Source organism: Pleurodeles waltl, chromosome 3_1, assembly GCF_031143425.1.
Source record: "Pleurodeles waltl isolate 20211129_DDA chromosome 3_1, aPleWal1.hap1.20221129, whole genome shotgun sequence".
NCBI lineage: Eukaryota > Metazoa > Chordata > Amphibia > Caudata > Salamandridae > Pleurodeles > Pleurodeles waltl.
In genome coordinates, this window is record NC_090440.1 from 1,443,162,344 (window position 1) to 1,443,176,213 (window position 13,870).

The 13,870-nt window shown below is 50.1% G+C and overlaps 1 protein-coding gene across 1 annotated transcript in view; it reads left to right on the top strand.

Moving 5' to 3' along the window:
• The window catches only part of CFAP68 (cilia and flagella associated protein 68), a 56,593-nt gene extending 43,158 nt beyond the window's left edge, over positions 1-13,435 (top strand). The window contains exon 4 of the mRNA XM_069225010.1: positions 13,129-13,435. Within this exon, the coding sequence (XP_069081111.1) occupies positions 13,129-13,310 (182 nt within the window). The 3' untranslated portion in view covers positions 13,311-13,435. The remainder of the gene's footprint in view (positions 1-13,128) is intronic.
• The last annotated feature ends 435 nt before the right edge of the window (positions 13,436-13,870 follow it).

Here is a 13,870-nt window from a genome sequence, read left to right on the forward strand (position 1 = left end):
ATCCGGTGGCCGACGTGAAGCTCCCCTCGCCCTCCGTCCCACTGGTGCATTCTGAGTCCGTGGTGTGGCCCTCCATGGCCATGTGGGATGCAGCTCCCTCGTGCTCCGGTGCCACTGTACCTCCGCCTGATGATGCTGATGCACAAAAGAACAGGGAGAGCAGAACAAGGGGGGAGGGGGAAGACAGAAGAAAGACAGGTTGAGTGCATGGCATACCGCGACCGTTGGCGGACAAGACAGACACAGCAGCCCCCTGCATTACGCCATGCTCCTGCCCTCTGCATATGCAATTTCTGGGATATGGCCTACATGGCAATGGTGGACATCTGCACACGTGAATGCCACAGGGGCAACTATACCTCGACTTGGCACTCTACTGAGGTGGGGTACAGTGACACATGGGCTGCATTACAGAGGGGCCTAGTCTTCGTGTTTCTGCCTGGCCTAGGTACACCCACAGGCCTCCTCCCCCACCCAGACCCCTCTACTGCGCGCAGAGTCCGCAGAATGAGGTTGTACTCACCCCCTTGTGTCTGCTGTGATCCCCTCAAGCGCCCATCCAACTCCGGGTAGGCCACCGCCAGGATCCGGAACATCAGGGGGGTCATGGTGCGACGGGCACCCCTCCCACGTTGGGAGGCCATCCCCAGCTGAGCCTCCGCCGTCTTCTTGCTGCAGCGGCGAATGTCCTCCCATCTTTTCCGGCAGTGGGTGCCCCGTCTCTGGTGGGCCCCCAGGGTCCGGACCTCCTTGGCAATGCACGCCAAATGTCCCTCTTCTGGTGGGCGCTGACCTACATGACATGCACAAGGGAAGCAGAGAAGTCATTACCAACTGCACCGTCGATATGAGTGGCCCCCCTCCCTACTCTAGCCATGTGGCCCATTCATTGACATGCATTATTGTTCCCTGAACTCTGCCCCCTTCCCTCTTCCAACCAGCCCTCTCCACCCAGGCCTAGCCCATACAACGTGCTCCCTGTGTACTAACCTGTTGGTCTGGAGGACCGTAGAGTAGCGTGTACTGGGGGAGGACCCCGTCTACCAGTTTCTCCAACTCCTGAGCAGTGAAGGCAGGGGCCCTTTCCCCAGACGCAGCAGCCATCGTCGCTTCCAGACCGAGGTCACAGCAGCACTTGCAGTGTAGGTCCTCTCCTGTCGAAGGTCAGGTATCTAGTGATTGAACAGATAGAAAATGGCGGTGACGTCCGCGGCGGTGCGCATCATCACCACCGGCGCACCTGTTCATTGGCTCCTGGGACCCATAGGGTCCAGTGTTAACCAATGCTGCATTGCGCCACGGTCTACGACCGCCTACCGCCACGGTGTGCAACGCCAGCTCTGTTACCCCACAATCCCATTGTCCTAGTTTAGAGGTCAGGCAGCCGCCATTTCAGGGGCCCACATGGCTTCATTTACCTCTGCCTCACACATAGCTAGGCCTACACTCAACACACATACAGGAAAGGTTTTTTGATTGGTGTAGTCTTGTGTGTAACTGTGGGTACATACCTGGATGAAAAATGACTGATTCGTCGCTGTTGTCCTTCATAGGCACCGTGAGCTGGGACATGTGAGAAGATGGCGGAATCCTTCGGTGTACCGACCGCTGGTGGACCTGTTGACAATGGAAGATGACATATCATCATCACCTACAGGTTTGACCGTGCCACAATCCAGGAACTATGTACCCAGTTAGAGCCAGACCTGATGTCACCAATCTGCCATCCCACTGGAATCCCCCCTGACGTGCAGGTGCTGTCAGTGCTCCATTTCCTTGCAAGTGGGTCATTCCAGACGACAGTGGCCATGGCATCAGGGATGTCCCAGCCTATGTTTTGCAACGTTTTGTCCAGAGTGTTGTCTGCCCTGCTGAAACACGTAAGGAGATACATCATTTTCCCTGAGGTGGAAGATTTGCCTACAGTGAAAGGTGACTTCTATGCCCTTGGACATATCCCCACCGTCATCGGTGCCATTGATGGCACCCATGTAGCTCTGGTCCCCCCCCACAGGAGTGAACAGGTGTACAGGAACAGGAAGAGTTATCATTCCATGAATGTTCAGATGGTCTGTTTGGCAGACCAGTACATCTCGCAGGTAAATGCTATGTTCCCTGGCTCAGTGCATGACGCCTACATCCTGCGGAATAGCAGCATCCCTGATATGATGGGTCAACTCCAGAGGCACTGTGTGTGGCTATTGGGGGACTCTGGTTACCCCAACCTGTCATGGCTACTGACCCCAGTGAGGAATCCCAGGACCAGGGCAGAGGAACGCTACAATGAGGCACATGCGCGGACTAGGAGGGTGATCGAACGCACCTTCGGCCTCCTGAAGGCCAAGTTTAGGTGCCTCCATATGACAGGTGGTTCCCTATTCTACTCACCGAAGAAGGTGTGCGAGATCATCATCGCATGCTCCATGCTTCATAATTTGGCTTTGCGACGCCGGGTGCCCTTTCTGCAGGAGGATGGTCCATATGACGGTGTTGTGGCAGCTGTGGAGCCTGTGGACAGTGATGAGGAGGAAGCTGAGGAAGAAGACAACGACAACAGGGAGTCAGTCATACAGCAATATTTCCAGTGACACACAGGTGAGAACATTTTCATTTTTTCCATTACATTAACTTTCACACATCTACCTCTATCCTGTCTGTCGATATCAACCAGTATTTGGTAACTGAGTTGTTCCTTTCCATTACGGTTTCACAGGTGTGGTTACCAACGTGTGTTATCTGCTTGCATCCTTCAAGGACTTGTGATGTGTGACATAGGTATGTTGGCTTTACAATAGGGAACGCATTATGACTCTGTCATTGATAATACATATTTACAATCTCACAGACTGACTCAAGATTGTTTTTTGTTTCAAGGGTGTTTATTGAAGTGCTCAGAATTGGGAGGGGGTTGTAATATGAGGATGGGTAATGGTGGAGGAATGTCCATGGCAGAGTCCAGTCTATTAGTCTCACAGGTGCTTTGCCCATCTGGGCATAGGAAGTGGAGCTGGGGCAGTTCAAGTATGGACAGGGTATCAAAGTGGGTCAGTGGGGGGACAATCAGGGTGGTCTCATTTTCTGGCGGGGGTCTTGCCATCTTGCTCTGTCCTGTTCCTGGCTCTCAGGGACCGCTTGCGTGGTGGTTCTCCGTCTGCAGGGGTTGGGGTGCTGGTGTGGTGGTCCTGTGGCGGGGCGTCCTGTCCACTAGCGGCGGCGGAGGTGGTGGGCAGTTCATCATCGTGGCTGGTGTCAGGGGCCCCTTGGAGTGCCACGGTGTCTCTCATGGTTTTTTGTATGTCCTTCAGCACCCCTACGATGGTGCCCAGGGTGGAGCTTATGGTCCTGAGCTCCTCCCTGAACCCCAAATACTTGTCCTCCTGCAGTCGCTGGGTCTCCTGAGACTTGGCCAGGACCGTAGCCGTCGTCTCCTGGGAGTGGTGGTATGCTCTCATGATGGATAGGGCCTCGTGGAGAGTGGGTTCCCTTGGCCTGTCCGCCCCCTGTCGCACAGCAGCCCTCCCAGTTCCCCTGTGTTCCTGTGCCTCCGTCCCCTGGACCGTGTGCCCACTACCACTGCCCCCAGGTCCCTGTTGTTGTTGGGGTGGTGGGTTATCCTGGGTTCCCTGTAGTGGTGGACATACAGCTGATTGACCTGTCCTGGGTACGGAGGTTTGGGCCTGCTGGGTGGGTGCTGTGCTGGTGTTACCAGAGGGTGGAAGGTCTGTGGTGGGCTGTGCCTGTGCGAGGGGAACCGACTGTCCCGAGGCCCACGATGGTCCGGGCTGGTCATCAGGATCCAGTAGGGCAGAGCTACTGTCCTCACTGTGGGCCTCTTCTGGGGGTGGAGTGGTGTTGTCTGGACCCTCTGGTGTGGTGACGGTCCTTCGGGTTCCTGCAGGGGCATAAGAGCATGATTATAGCATGTGTGTGCGTGATGTTGTGCAATGGGTGGGTGTCTGTGTACCCCAGTGGTAGCATTCCTGTGTGGGGGCTTGTGTGATGATGGTTAGGGGGTGTTCTGGGTATGTGCAGTGGGCATGCTTTAGTGAGGGGTGACCATGCTTAGTTGTGTCATACAGGGCTTGGTGTTGGGATGTGTGGTTTGTGTTCTTAGTACATTAGTGAGGAGTTGGAGTGATAGGGGAGGGGGTGAGGGTGGGGGTGTGTGATAGCATGCAGGTAGGGTGGGGGATTAGATAGTTAAGATTTGACTTACCAGTATCCCATCCTCCACCGACTCCTCCGAGGCCCTCTGGATGCATGATGGTCAAGACATGCTCCTCCCATGATGTTAGTTGTGGAGGAGGAGGTGGGGGTCTGCCACCAGTCCGCTGCACCGCGATGTTGTGCCTGGAGACCGTTGAACACACCTTCCCCCGTAGGTCGTTCCACCTCTTCCTGATGTCCTCCCTATTTCTTGGGTGTTGTCCCACAGCGTTGACCCTGTCGACGATTCTGCGCCATAGCTCCATCTTCCTGGCTATGGAGGTGTGCTGTACCTGTGAGCCAAATAGCTGTGGCTCTACCCAGATGATTTCCTCCACCATGACCCTGAGCTCCTCCTCGGAGAAGCGGGGGTATCTTTGGCGTGATATGGGGTGGTGTGTGTGATGTGTGGGGCGGTGTGAGTGTTGATATGTGTGGTGATGTGTAGTGGCGTGTGGTGTTTTGTGCGTGGATGTGGTGTGGGTGATGGTGTTGTGTGCCTCTGTATGGTGGTGTTGTCTTGGCTGTGCTGTCTCTCTGGCCTTCAACCGTAAATTTTGGTCATAGGGGTTTGTGGGTGATGTGGGTGTGTGTTTTATATTGTGTTGGGTGTGTGGGAGTGTTGTTTGTATGTGTGTCAGGTGTGTGTATTTGTAATTGTCCAATGTGGCGGTGTTTTGGAGATGTGTGTGTATTTTGAGCGCGGCGGTGTGTACCGCCAATGGAATACCGCAGTTGAAAGACCGCCGCGTGGATTCGTGGGTCGTAATAGCATGGGCGTGTTTCTGTTGGCGTGGAGGTGAAAGGATTTGTTTTCACCAGTTTAACACTGACCTTTGGTGTGGCGGACTTGTGTGGGTGTCTGTATTTCGGCGGATTCCGAGATGTGAGTCATAATAGCTGTGGCGGACTACTGCCGCCGCGGTGGTGTCTTGGCGGTCTTCTGCACGGCAGTAAGCGCCTTTTACCGCCAATGTTGTAATGACCCCCACAGTCTTAATTGCTAGAATGAAACTTAGGCCCTCATTACAACTTTAGTGGTCTTTTTGCAAGACCGCCAAAGCCGCTGCCGCCAACAGATTGCCAGAGTTGGTGGTCCAAAGACTGACATATTTGAAGTTGCTTCGGATTTCCGCCCGCCGACGGAGAAAGAGAGGCGGTTCCACAACCAGCACTGCTTCACCAACAGGACTCTGGCGGTGTCCTGTACGGTAGTGCAGTGCTGGCGGTGGAAGACGCCAGGACCCATCCCCTCCCGGATGACCACCTCGCCGAAACTGGTAAGTGGACCGTCTAAATGGGGGGTGTTGGGTGCATGTGTGTGAGTGTATGTGTAGCGGAATGGGTGTGCATGTGTGTATGCATGTGTGCGTGGAGGGTATGTGTCTCCGAATGGAAGCGGAGGGGAGGGTGGTGTGTCGGGGTGCGAGTGCATGTGTGTTTGTATGCAAAGGGGTGGAGGTATCTTTCTGAGTGCATGTATGTGTGAGAATGGTGGTGTGTGAGTGGGTGTATGTGTGAGAATGGGGGTGTCGGAGTGCGTGTATGTGTGCAAGTGGGGGTGTCTGAGTGCATGTTTGTGAGCGAGCGAGTGGGGGTGTCTGCATGGATGGATGGATGGATGGGTTTGGTTGGGGGTGGATGCATGCGGTTGGGGGTGTCTGGGTGGATGTGAGCAGTTGGGGGTGTCTCAATGGATGCGTGCAGTTGGGGGGCTAGATGGATGCGTGCGGTTGGGGGGGTGTGTTTGCATGTATGCGGTTGGGGGGTGTCTGTATGTCTGCGGTTGAGAGGCTGTGTGTGCAAGTGTGCGGTTGAGAGTCTGTGTGTGCAAGTGTGTAGATGGGGAGTGTGTGCAAGTGTGCGGATGGGGGCTGTGTGGAAGTGTGCGGTTGGCGGGGGATGTGCAAGTGTGCGGTTGAGAGGGGAGTGTATGAATGTATGCGTGCATGTAGGGGGTGAGCATTAATTCGGATGGGGTGGGGGTGTGAATGATTGTGGAGGGTGGGTGCGTATGTGTGAGTGCGAGTGGGGATGTTTGTATGGATAGGTGTGATTAAGTGGGGGTGTTTGTGTGGATATGTGCGTTTGGGTTGGCGGGTGTTTGCAAGTGCGTGGATGGGTGGGGGGGTGCATGGAGGTGTGTGGACATGTGGGGGTGCGTGTGTCGGCGACAGGAATAGGGATTCCTGTCGCAGGGTGCATTACCACCAGGCTTTTCGTTTCGGGGCGACTGCCATGAAAAGCCTGGTGGTATGCTGCCTCCTAATATGGCCGGCAGTCTGAGGCCTACCCCCGGTCGCGTGGGTGCGACCGCACCGGTGGGCTGGGTGGTGTTTTGGCAGTTTGGCTTCAGCCAAACTGGCCTACTTGTGATGCAGCGGTCTTTACCGCCGGGTCTGCGGTGGTACAATCGCCACCGCTCGAATGAGGGCCTTAGTGTACCGAAGATCCTTGATAGTTTTGTGAATCTTATTAATGGGTTGGAGTTGCCAGTAAAACTACACACATTATGATTTATGAGCCAAGATCAGATAAGGGAAAGTTTTTTTCATTAACACCACCAATTGTGTTCAGTTTATCCATCAGCATTCTGTTAATAAGAAAGTGTACAAATTAAACAGGGATGCTTTCCTTTCGTGTAGCTCCTTTGTTCAGCATTTCATTCCAGTTCTATTGAGTTAGAATCATTTTGTAGTGTAGCTTGCAAGCTTGTCATTACTCAACCTGATCTGTGCAATAAATACCTTCATTCACAACTTTCTTTACAATAATAAAAATTACACAAAAAAGTTTATTGAAAGCCGCACCTGTCAAGTATGTTCAACATGATGTCCTTTTTTTTTTTCTCTAACTTACCAAACTGCATGTTTCTATTTACAATTTTTTTTAACAGAAATGTTCTTTCTACCCCAAACCAAAGGAAAGCTTGTGAAATAATAAAATACAATTTCTTGTGAATAAAATGCCATCTTGTGATTATCATAACATAATGTTCTCCAACATTAATGTCTGCATGTACAGGGAGTGCAGAATTATTAGGCAAGTTGTATTTTTGAGGATTAATTTTATTATTGAACAACAACCATGTTCTCAATGAACCCAAAAAACTCATTAATATCAAAGCTGAATATTTTTGGAAGTAGTTTTTAGTTTGTTTTTAGTTTTAGCTATGTTAGGGGGATATCTGTGTGTGCAGGTGACTATTACTGTGCATAATTATTAGGCAACTTAACAAAAAAAAATATATACCCATTTCAATTATTTATTATTACCAGTGAAACCAATATAACATCTCAACATTCACAAATATACATTTCTGACATTCAAAAACAAAACAAAAACAAATCAGTGACCAATATAGCCACCTTTCTTTGCAAGGACACTCAAAAGCCTGCCATCCATGGATTCTGTCAGTGTTTTGATCTGTTCACCATCAACATTGCGTGCAGCAGCAACCACAGCCTCCCAGACACTGTTCAGAGAGGTCAATCAATCAATCAATCAATCATGGTATTTATAAAGCGCGCTATGTACCCGTCAGGGTTTCGAGGCGCTGAGGGGGGGGGGAGCGCTGCTGGATTAGCGGTCGAAGAGCCAGGTCTTGAGGAGCCTTCTGAATGTGAGGAGGTCCTGGGTCTGGCGAAGAGATGTGGGGAGAGAGTTCCAGGTCTTGGCGGCGAGGAAGGAGAAGGATCTGCCGCCGGATGTCTTACGCTGGATTCGGGGTACGATGGCGAGGGCGAGGTTGGCGGATCGGAGTTGACGTGTTGGAGTGTAGAAGTTGAGTCTGGTGTTGAGGTAGGAGGGTCCGGTGTTGTGAAGTGCCTTGTGAGCGTGGGTCAGGAGTTTGAAGGTTATCCTCTTGTCTACCGGGAGCCAGTGGAATTCCTTTAGGTGAGGGGAGATGTGACTTTGGCGAGGTATGTTGAGGATCAGTCGGGCGGAGGCATTTTGGATACGTTGGAGGCGTTTGATGTCTTTGGTTGGTATGCCTGTGTAGAGTGCGTTGCCGTAGTCAAGTCTGCTGCTGACGAGGGCCTGGGTCACCGTCTTTCTGGTTTCTGTTGGAATCCACTTGAAGATTCTGCGGAGCATTCGAAGGGTGTTGAAACAGGAGGAGGAGACGGCGCTGACCTGTTTGGACATGGTGAGGGCGGAGTCCAGGATGAAGCCGAGGTTTCTTGCGTGGCTGGCAGGGGTGGGTGGGAGTCCGAGGACGGAGGGCCACCATGAGTCGTTCCAGGCCGAGGGGGTGCGTCCGAGGATGAGGACTTCCGTCTTGTCGGAGTTGAGTTTCAGGCGACTGTTGTTCAACCAATCGGCGATGGATTTTAGTCCCTCGTGGAGGTTTGTTTTGGCGGTGAGCGGGTCTTTGGTCAGGGAGAGGACGAGCTGGGTATCGTCGGCGTAGGAGATGATGCTGAGGTGGTGTTGGCAGGCCAGTTGAGCGAGGGGGGCCATGTAGACGTTGAACAACGTGGGACTGAGGGAGGATCCTTGGGGGACGCCGCAGATGAGGTTGGTGGCTTTGGAGCGGAAAGGGGAGAGACGGACTCTCTGCGTTCTGTCGGAGAGGAAGGATGAGATCCAGTGGAGGGCTTTATCTTGGATGCCGGCATCTTGGAGGCGGGTCAGTAGGGTGCGGTGGCAGACGGTGTCAAAAGCGGCTGATAGGTCGAGGAGGATGAGGGCTGAGGTTTCGCCATTGTCCATTTGATGTCTGATGTCATCTGTGGCGGCGAGGAGGGCAGTCTCAGTGCTGTGGTTTCGTCTGAATCCGGATTGTGAGGGGTCCAGGATGGAATTGTCTTCGAGGAAGTGGGTGAGCTGAGTGTTGACGATCTTCTCGATGACTTTCGCTGGAAAAGGGAGGAGAGAGATCGGACGGAAGTTTTTGAGGTCGTTGGGGTCAGCCTTGGGTTTTTTGAGGAGGGGTTGGATTTCTGCGTGTTTCCAGCTGTCCGGGAAGGTGGCAGAAGTGAAGGATAGGTTGATGATCTTGCGGAGTTCGGGGGCGATGGTGGCGTTGGCTGAGTTGAAAACATGGTGGGGGCAGGGGTCCGTGGGGGAGCCTGAGTGGATGGTGTTCATGGTTGCTATGGTTTCTGCCTCGTCCACGTGGGTCCAGGCGGTGAGGCGGCAGTCGCGGGAGGAGACGTCAGGGGTGAGGTCTGGCGGTGAACCGGTGATGAAGCTGTCGTGGATGGTGGTGATTTTCTGGTGGAAGAAGGTGGAGAGATCGTCGCAGAGTTTCTGGGAGGGCGGGATGTCGTTGTAGTTGGCTTTCGGATTGGAGAGTTCCTTCACGATGCCGAAGAGTTCTTTGCAGTCGTGGGCGTTGTTGTTGATGCGTTCGGTGAAGTGGGCGCGCTTGGCGGTGCGGATCCGTTGGTGGTGTTCGCGGTTGGCGTTTTTGAGGGCGGCGAGGTTGTCGGGTGTGCGTTCTTGGATCCATTTCTTTTTGAGCTTCTGGCAGTTGCTTTTGGAGGTGGTGAGATCGTCTGTGAACCAGGCTGGTTTTTTCTTTCCTTGGATGGTGGTGGGTTTCTTGAGAGGGGCAAGGGTGTTGGCGCAGTCGAGGATCCATTGATGGAGGTTGATGGCGGCTGTGCTCGGGTCGATTGCGTCGGGTGGAGGGTTGTTGCTGAGGGTGCTGGTCAGTTGTTCTTGGGTGACTTTGCCCCAGCGGCGGTGGGGAGGTAGCTGGATGCGGTGTTGCTCTGTGGTTTTCTTATAGGTGAAATGGACACAGTGATGGTCAGTCCAGTGGAGTTCGGAGGTGTGGTTGAAGGAAATGTGGTTGCTAGAGGTGAAGAGGGGGTCAAGGGTGTGACCGGCGATGTGGGTAGGCGTGTTGACTAGCTGTCGGAGAGGTGTACTGTTTTCCCTCCTTGTAAATCTCACATTTGATGATGGACCACAGGTTCTCAATGGGGTTCAGATCAGGTGAACAAGGAGGCCATGTCATTAGATTTCCTTCTTTTATACCCTTTCTTGCCAGCCACGCTGTGGAGTACTTGGACGCGTGTGATGGAGCATTGTCCTGCATGAAAATCATGTTTTTCTTGAAGGATGCAGACTTCTTCCTGTACCACTGCTTGAAGAAGGTGTCTTCCAGGAACTGGCAGTAGGACTGGGAGTTGAGCTTGACTCCATCCTCAACCCGAAAAGGCCCCACAAGCTCATCTTTGATGATACCAGCCCAAACCAGTACTCCACCTCCACCTTGCTGGCGTCTGAGTCGGACTGGAGCTCTCTGCCCTTTACCAATCCAGCCACGGGCCCATCCATCTGGCCCATCAAGACTCACTCTCATTTCATCAGTCCATAAAACCTTAGAAAAATCAGTCTTGAGATATTTCTTGGCCCAGTCTTGACGTTTCAGCTTGTGTGTCTTGTTCAGTGGTGGTCGTCTTTCAGCCTTTCTTACCTTGGCCATGTCTCTGAGTATTGCACACCTTGTGCTTTTGGGCACTCCAGTGATGTTGCAGCTCTGAAATATAGCCAAACTGGTGGCAAGTGGCATCGTGGCAGCTGCACGCTTGACTTTTCTCAGTTCATGGGCAGTTATTTTGCGCCTTGGTTTTTCCACACGCTTCTTGCGACCCTGTTGACTATTTTGAATGAAACGCTTGATTGTTCGATGATCACGCTTCAGAAGCTTTGCAATTTTAAGAGTGCTGCATCCCTCTGCAAGATATCTCACTATTTTTGACTTTTCTGAGCCTGTCAAGTCCTTCTTTTGACCTATTTTGCCAAAGGAAAGGAAGTTGCCTAATAATTATGCACACCTGATATAGGGTATTGATGTCATTAGACCACACCCCTTCTCATTACAGAGATGCACATCACCTAATATGCTTAATTGGTAGTAGGCTTTCGAGCCCATACAGCTTGGAGTCAGACAACATGCATAAAGAGGATGATGTGGTCAAAATACTCATTTGCCTAATAATTCTGCACTCCCTGTATGCTGTCACAGGAACCATGAAAGGCTTTACAGTCGTTTAAATTACAGCACTTAAATCACAGCACTCCATTTATTATTGATGTTCACAGCGATATCAGCTTGTTCTGTATATCAGTCTAGGTCAGGATATTAGCCTTACAGCATTGTAAATCATTGCACCTAATCATTTATTCTGGAGGGATATGGTGATCTCAATATGTTTTGCAGGGCTTTTGTGGAATAAGTAAGCATTTGTATGTTATAGGTCATATTAAAGCAATCCCAAAAAACTCTATTAGTAAACATGTTTTAGCCATGGACATGTACATTGCAGTCTCTGATTTTCCTGGGTTTGCTTATTGAATTTGCAGGTGTGTATGCATGATAGTTTACATACGTTCAGATTTGTATCTGCCTCACACAGTCAAAAGTACCTTGCAACTTGCAACACACGTGGCACGAGATGAGTAAATACATCCAGACAGACAATTTACATGCAGTCCAAATCAATCAATCAATCAATCAGAGTTTATAATGCGCAGCTACTCACCCGTTAGGGTCTCAAGGGAGGGGGTTGCAGCGTGTACCGGAGGTGGATTAGAAAAGCTATGTCTTCAGTTCCTTCGTGAAGTTGGGGAGGGAGGTGGTTTGTCTGATGTTGATGGGTAGGGTGTTCCAGGTGGTGTGTTTTAGAATGCTTTATTTTTTCAAGAAAAATAAATAAATGCGCAAAGTGAAATCAGGGTTACAGATCATTGCTCTGGGGGCTGCGGGCAATTCTTGTATGACAGAGAAGTAGGTATTGGGTACATGTATATTTTGATGTACAGACACACAGGGACTGACGATGTGAACTGCACACACACAACTCCTGGCTTGCTCTTGGAATTCAGGAGTAAGTCAGAAATTCTACAAAAGCAAGTCACACCTTATCACAGCAAAATCTTTGTGTTCTAGACCCAGAATGTTTAATATGTCTATTTTTGCCTTGAGAAAGCTCTTGTGCCCGACTTGCCCAATCAAAACGTTTTATGGCTAATTCTCTAATACATGACCATTTCAATGCGTAAATTTTATCCAGTGTCAATTTACCACTCTGTGTCCAAAGAATAAACCAACATCGTATTTCCTAAAACACAATATTGTGTGATTAATTGTTTCATCCACAGTATTTATAGTTCCGTCTGTTTCTGCAGGTCTGTAAGCCACTTTGCTATGGGGTTATTTCCAAGACCACTAGAATTGTGCTGCAATTAAGGACCAAATTATGCTGCAGCTTTGATTAAATTAAGCAGGAAACAAATGCAATAAGAAGGCACATTATATGGCAATATTTTTTGTAATTTTTAAGACACAGTACTGTCCAGGGAAAAAGTTTCTCATCACTAGTACCAGATTTACTACTGAGTACAGCAGCTAGCAACTAAACGGTGGCCAGGTAACTTTTAGAAAGTGTGTGCAGCTACACAGCACCACATGTGGTCCTTTCATTTCAGTAGTTTATGATCTCTTTAAGATAAAAACAATTTTTTATTGAAGTCTCTAAATTATAACAGAGATGGTGGATTATATGGCAACTGTGATAAATCCCTAAATAATTATGCTGAAAGCAGCGCAACTGTAGAATCACATAATGAGTGTGCCTGTAGGGTCTGCACAGTGGACCGTACAGCATCTGATCACCCATTCATCCAGTTTCTTGCCAACTGCGTGGAAGGTCGTTGAAAGACCTGGAGATACTTAAAAAACTCCCAGAGTAAAAGTACATTTTGCAAGCTGTAATCTCTGTTGTTTCTTACCTATATTCTTGCTTTTTTTAAATTCATATTGTGTATTTTCTGAAGTTTCCATGGCTAAATCAATAATATTGTCTTGGAAACTCCAGTTGCTGGATCTAAGCTTCAGTCTCCCCTTGCATTGTTGAACGCTTTTTTTCTAATGCTCACATGTTTTTGTTTGCTTCTATACAGTTATGAAAAGAGAGCCGCACGCTTACCCTTCTCATCAACCAGAACTGGTACAGGCTGAATTTAAGCCCATTCCGCGCTCTTGCTACATGATTGACTACATCAAGTTCGAGGGGGTCTCCAGACCCTGCCCTCCCATTGCACCCAAAACAAAAGAAGATGTGATGCACGAGTTGCATAAATAAGAAGGACTGATTTTAGGTTTTCCCAAGGTGCAGCTCAACGTTGCCAGCAAGCTTTCTGCCTCTGATGAAGTGTGCCTCAAATGTACATCAATGTAAAGACAATAAAAAAAAAATGCATGACCTTATATCGGGGTGTACTTTGTTTCTGGTAGATTTAATCTGGAACATCATAATGTATTGTAATATAATGAGGATAGAGCAAAATATAAAGGGCAGGAGGAGAGAGGACCATTCTGGTGGTTTAGGATGCCTAGTAGTCTTGTTTTCCAGCCCAGTGTGCCAGTCAACGTTCTTTGGTCTCACATTTCTTGAGTGGAAGATGTGGAAGGTATGTGCTTACCTGGGACACAAGGGAAGCACCAGGTGAGAGCTTGCTTGGGAGGAATTTTCTTGCTTTTGGTTTCACTCTTTGTGAAAATCTCTTCCAGTTTTTAACCAATGTCACGGTTTTAAATTCAGACGTTATCTGTGTGAAAACACGTGAAAAGGTGGAGCCAAGATAAAGTAGGTTGCAAGCTCCGGTGTTCTGTCTGCTGACTCCCAGCAATCATCATATTCTG